Here is a 5,904-nt window from a genome sequence, read left to right on the forward strand (position 1 = left end):
TTTTTTTCGCAGATAAATTATTTTATTCAAGCCTCCACTCTCTCGTGATCGGTGTTCTGATCCTGTTTTCGCGAAGATGTGCTTGTTCAATGAGTTTTTGACTGAACGCCTTTAAGTCATCACTCTGTGCTGGAAACAATGTTACTCGTTCTCCATACAACTTTGTACTTGACACCATATATTGTTTTTCGCTTATTACTGTCTAGGCAGTCGTAAGCAAAGACACCCTGATAATGCCAATTCTAGAACGGTAAAATCTCGTTCATCCCAAACGAAAAAGGCGGGGTCTCCAAACTTTATACGGTCTTCGGTGCCTAAAAAAGTGAAGTTCGCCCTTGTCTTTCGATTTCTTCCCCCCCCCCCCCCCCCGTCTCGGTCTATAGTTAACTTTTTAGTTGGCTTGACAGGTGTTTTTTTAACCTTGGTTGGAAGAGTGTGAGTTCGAATCTCACAGAGACGTATTACTAGCAGCAAGCTAGTTACAACTTCGTATATATTATAGTTACTAGAATACAAGATAGTCATAAAGAGTATTTCAATATAGTAAAAATATCATTTAATTGTAAAAAGATATTTAATGGACTGCTTACTGCTTGTCCTTGACCAAAAAAGTTACAAAAAACCCTAACATATCGGCGTCCTCATGGCAAGCGTTTCTAATATGTACGAGTTCAAAATCCCGTCTGCTGACCATCCCCACCTCAGTACAAACTATCTTGCGGGAATTACTTAAACAAAAACAAATTAGAAAGTCTTTTGTAATAGGCATTGAATCATTTCTGACTCTCTATCTAGCGTCAAGGTGTAAACACACATCGATTTATAACATCATTGCTGTTGATGTCCCACTCAAATAAGTTAATGATATTACTATGTTAGCTGTTCAGAAAATTTGCAAGCTCACTGAGGTATTCGGGACTGTTTATGGATTAGTATATCAATAATGAGAAAAGTAGATATTGTGAGAGTGTTATTTATTAAAGAGACCAAATAATATTGCTTATATATGTTACTATTAAAATCCCTATCATTCAAATCCCTGTTGTGTAATAACTGGTTTACACTGTATGAGTGCGTAGTGTACGTGTTTCTGATGTGTAACAGTTATGGAGATTGTTAACTTGCTAGATTCATTAGCAAGCAGAAAACAGTATTTGGTTCTGGAGTCTGTTCTTCACTCAATTGTGATGTGTGTACCACAGCTACCAGCATACTAGCCTTTCTATACTATTATCTTATTTATTAATATTCATAAAAAGAAAAATAATATATATATATATAATACAATATATAGTTTCTCTTTATTAATATCAACAAGCTTACTAGATATTTATTGACTATAATATATTGATAATAATAAAAATCCAAATCAAAAGAATTTTTAATTAACAATTTATTAGTTGACTATATCGAGGAATACATATATAGAGAGAAAAAAGTCAAATTCTTAGTTCACCACTTTGTAAATAATAATAACAGTAACAAAAGCAAATCCATCCCCCTCAGGACGAAGACCTGATTTGACAGCGAGGAGGAAAAAGGAGTTGGTTGCTCTCTTTCTAAGAAAGAGTGGCAAGGAAAGTAGAGGCGAGGTCAAGAAGCGCTGCACGCCAGCATACACCATTCCAAGCTAACGGATGTTTTCAGAACTAAATTTTCCGCACCACATTGCGCATAACCACAACCAACTCGTCTGGACACTTGCGCAGGAAACTGTCAGTGTGATACGCCAATAAAGACCGTAAAACACAGTACAAAAGATAATTCGTGCATTTTCTCTTGCAGGTCCAGAATAAAGAAACGTAAGCTCGCCTGAGAACGAAACGCTCAGAGAGTCGACACTAGTAAAGTAAGAATATCTTGTACTAATATTTTTGGCGGAACAATACTTACCGAAATTTCTTGCGACCAGAACGTATACTTTGCAGAGAGAATGTCAAATTCTTAGTTCACCACTTTGTTAAAAATAATAATAACAAAAATGGATCCATCCCCCCCAGGACGAAGACCTGATTTGACAGCGAAGGGGAAAAAGGAGTTGGCTGCTCTCTTTTGAAAAAAGAGTGGAGTGGAAAACAGAGGCGAGGTCAAGCAGCGCTGCACGTCAGCATGCACCATTCCAAGCCAACGGATGTTTTCTAGATCAACGGTTTCCACACCGCATCGTGCACACCCACAACCAGCTCGTCTGGACACTTGCGCAGAAAACTGCCAGTGAAATACGGCAATAAAGACCGTAAAACACAATACAAGAAATCATTCGTGCATTCTCTCTTGTAGGTCCAGAATAAAGAAAGCTGATCCTATCTGAGAACTAAACGCCCAGACAAGATATTCAAAGTAGAGTCAGTACATATGTTATGATTTTGAACGTGTGCTATGTGTAAAATAATATGCTTATCCTGCTGCTAATACTATGGGGTTAGCAACTTTTGTACCAGATAAACGGAAATAGCTGTGAATAAAAATATACTACTCATAAACCGCAAAAACTGTGCTAGGATCTTGTTTAGCAAGAGTTTGTTTATAATGTATCTGTGTAAAGCAATAGACAAAGATTATTGATTAGAGTCGATGTAAATGAAGAAAGATCTGCAAAAAAAAGAGAGAAACTTATCAAATAGTGTCGGGCCAAACAACCGTGTTATAGAGAGAACATGTCAAATTCTTAGTTCACCACTTTGCCAGAAATAACAATAGTGGATCCATCCCCCTCAGGACGAAGACCTGATTTGAAAGCGAGGGGGAAAAAGTAGTTGGCTGCTCTCTTTCTAAGAAAGAGTGGTATGGAAAGCAGAGGCGAGGTCAAGCAGCGCTGCACGTCAGCATACACCATTCCAAGCTAACGGATGTTTTCAGAACAACATTTTCCGCACCACATTGCGCATAACCACAACCAACTCGTCTGGACACTTGCGCAGGAAACTGCCAATGATATACGACAATAAAGACCGTAAAACACAGTACAAGAGATAATTCGTGCGTTCTCTCTTGTAGGTCCAGAATAAAGAAACATAAGCTCGCCTGGGAACGAAACGCCCAGAGAGTCGACACTAGTAAAGTAAGTATATTTTGCTCTTATATTCTTTACGGAACAATACTTACCGGAAATTTTTGTTACCAAGACGGATACTTTGGAGAAAGAAAAAAAGAAAAGAAAGCAAATACATAGAGCAAGATATACATATAAAGGGTATATACAAAGAGGGGTATAGATATAGATATAGATAAAGCTATAGATAAAAGTATATAGAGTCGGAAATAAAGATAAATAGAGTAAAGTCTGTTGAAAAATAACACTATCACAATAAAGGAATCTTTTAATGATAAAGAAGCCCTATATACAAATGAAAAGAAAAAAGTTCTTACCAAAATGCCCTTATGCCAAAGAGTTATGTTCAATCGGCCAAAAAAAAAACTATACGAGAGAGATGCTTTAAAGAAATAAAGGGATATATTATAGTATGGCTCAAGGATGAAGAGATATATAGACATATAGATGTAAAAGTTCTCCAAGGATTAGACGATATATCGATGGAAAGATAATTCAAAGGTAAAGAGATATGTAAGCATATAGATAGAGAGGTTCTCCAAGGATTAGGCGATATATCGACGGAAAGATAGTTCAAAGATAAAAGAGAGAGAGATAGAGAGATTTTGCTTGACCAAGCTTCTGCTAGTCTTTATATAGACAATTATTTGATTTTTTTTAAAAAAAAGAGAGGGAAAACATGGTCACTATATCGCAGTTTTTTGGAGTTATGAATGCAAATGCAGATCATCTCTTAAAATGCTATATAATACAACAGAGTAATAAGTTACCTAGTACTCTTTTGAATATTCTTGAAAATAATTATTACAAAACCTATGTAGATAGAGAGTATCAACTTATCACTCTTCAAAAAAAAATATAAATGCCTCGATATTACTCTTACAAGGAATACACTAAAGTATATTGTACTGTATTCCAAAGAATAAAAGATATATTTGTTGCATTCTTACTATCAATAAGATAGCTAGGTAACATTTTACACACAGCGACTGATACACATAGTAATTATAAGAGCTTTTTTTTTTAAAAAAAAAAGAGAAAGGAATCTACAGCATTAATAATTGATTTGCACCGCTGAGATTTTAATTGCAATATACTACCTTTGCATATCAGTATTGCATCATATACTTATTATTTATATGGAGAATCTCACTGGTCAAAGAAGTGCTCTGTAAAAAAAAACACCCGCCTTCTCTATGAAAGCTTACACTTTATTAAAAAAAACCAAGATCTTTCACAACATAATTTGTATTTTATATAAAAAACTTTAAAGTGATAATCTTTCCACTTAGACATTGTATGCCAATTAGTTGTGTTTTTAGTCAATGAGGTAGTAGATTTTTTATTTCATTTTTGATCGAAGATAGTTATAAGCAAAAATTTTATGCTGTATACTCTGGAAATAAGTGATATATTTTGTATCCTATTAATATATATATATATACAAATGATTTTTTTATCTATGCTCACAATAAAAAACACTTTTGCACCAAATAAAGTCTTGTCAAAATCTCTGCCAACTTTTAAGAATAATAATACAATTTGTAATAAATGATAACATGTGAGATATACTTTTATTAACAATTCTCTGTAAATAACATTCAAAAGTTGATTATTATAAGTACAAAAACATCATGTAAGCATACTTAACAGGCTATAGTGCAATCAAAATTTCAGGCTTTAGTGATATAATCCTATCTAATGTAAAAATTAGTATTAGGCGTTTGCATTAAATGCTTAAATAATTTAACTGCTAGTATTTATAAGTCATTTTTCTTTGATTAGATTCTCTAGATTTTTCATGTTTTGTTTTATTATCAGAGAAAAAATCCTTTCTTTTGATACAAGTGTAGTAGCAAGAGGGACAATCATTGATAAAAAACAAGTTTCTTTCCCAAATTTATCAATAAGACATTATATTTATTTATTAACCGCGTACAAAGAATATCAGTTAATTGTAGAGTATGTATCCCATTATTTTTGTATACAAATGCCTTCGATCAAAAATGAAATAAAAAATCTACTACCTCATTGACTAAAAACACAACTAATTGGCATACAATGTCTAAGTGGAAAGATTATCACTTTAAAGTTTTTTATATAAAATACAAATTATGTTGTGAAAGATCTTGGTTTTTTTTAATAAAGTGTAAGCTTTCATAGAGAAGGCGGGTGTTTTTTTTTACAGAGCACTTCTTTGACCAGTGAGATTCTCCATATAAATAATAAGTATATGATGCAATACTGATATGCAAAGGTAGTATATTGCAATTAAAATCTCAGCGGTGCAAATCAATTATTAATGCTGTAGATTCCTTTCTCTTTTTTTTTAAAAAAAAAAAGCTCTTATAATTACTATGTGTATCAGTCGCTGTGTGTAAAATGTTACCTAGCTATCTTATTGATAGTAAGAATGCTACAAATATATCTTTTATTCTTTGGAATACAGTACAATATACTTTAGTGTATTCCTTGTAAGAGTAATATCGAGGCATTTATATTTTTTTTTGAAGAGTGATAAGTTGATACTCTCTATCTACATAGGTTTTGTAATAATTATTTTCAAGAATATTCAAAAGAGTACTAGGTAACTTATTACTCTGTTGTATTATATAGCATTTTAAGAGATGATCTGCATTTGCATTCATAACTCCAAAAAACTGCGATATAGTGACCATGTTTTCCCTCTCTTTTTTTTAAAAAAAATCAAATAATTGTCTATATAAAGACTAGCAGAAGCTTGGTCAAGCAAAATCTCTCTATCTCTCTCTCTTTTATCTTTGAACTATCTTTCCGTCGATATATCGCCTAATCCTTGGAGAACCTCTCTATCTATATGCTTACATATCTCT

General features: G+C 33.2%; 2 protein-coding genes across 2 annotated transcripts; both read right to left on the reverse strand.

Annotated features, from left to right (window-relative positions):
* Positions 1-22: 22 nt before the first annotated feature.
* Positions 23-769, reverse strand: PHYBLDRAFT_173734 (hypothetical protein; the record flags this gene model as incomplete). The annotated part of the gene is made up of 3 exons (XM_018437096.1): positions 23-202; positions 421-505; positions 591-769. 3 exons carry the CDS (start codon positions 767-769, stop codon positions 23-25), a joined length of 444 nt encoding a protein of 147 aa, XP_018285859.1.
* Positions 770-1,630: 861 nt separating this feature from the next.
* Positions 1,631-3,495, reverse strand: PHYBLDRAFT_173735 (hypothetical protein; the record flags this gene model as incomplete). The annotated part of the gene is made up of 6 exons (XM_018437097.1): positions 1,631-1,841; positions 1,894-1,943; positions 2,174-2,314; positions 2,439-2,535; positions 2,866-3,053; positions 3,370-3,495. 6 exons carry the CDS (start codon positions 3,493-3,495, stop codon positions 1,631-1,633), a joined length of 813 nt encoding a protein of 270 aa, XP_018285860.1.
* Between the last annotated feature and the right edge of the window lie 2,409 nt (positions 3,496-5,904).

Source organism: Phycomyces blakesleeanus (assembly GCF_001638985.1).
Source record: "Phycomyces blakesleeanus NRRL 1555(-) unplaced genomic scaffold PHYBLscaffold_27, whole genome shotgun sequence".
NCBI lineage: Eukaryota > Fungi > Mucoromycota > Mucoromycetes > Mucorales > Phycomycetaceae > Phycomyces > Phycomyces blakesleeanus.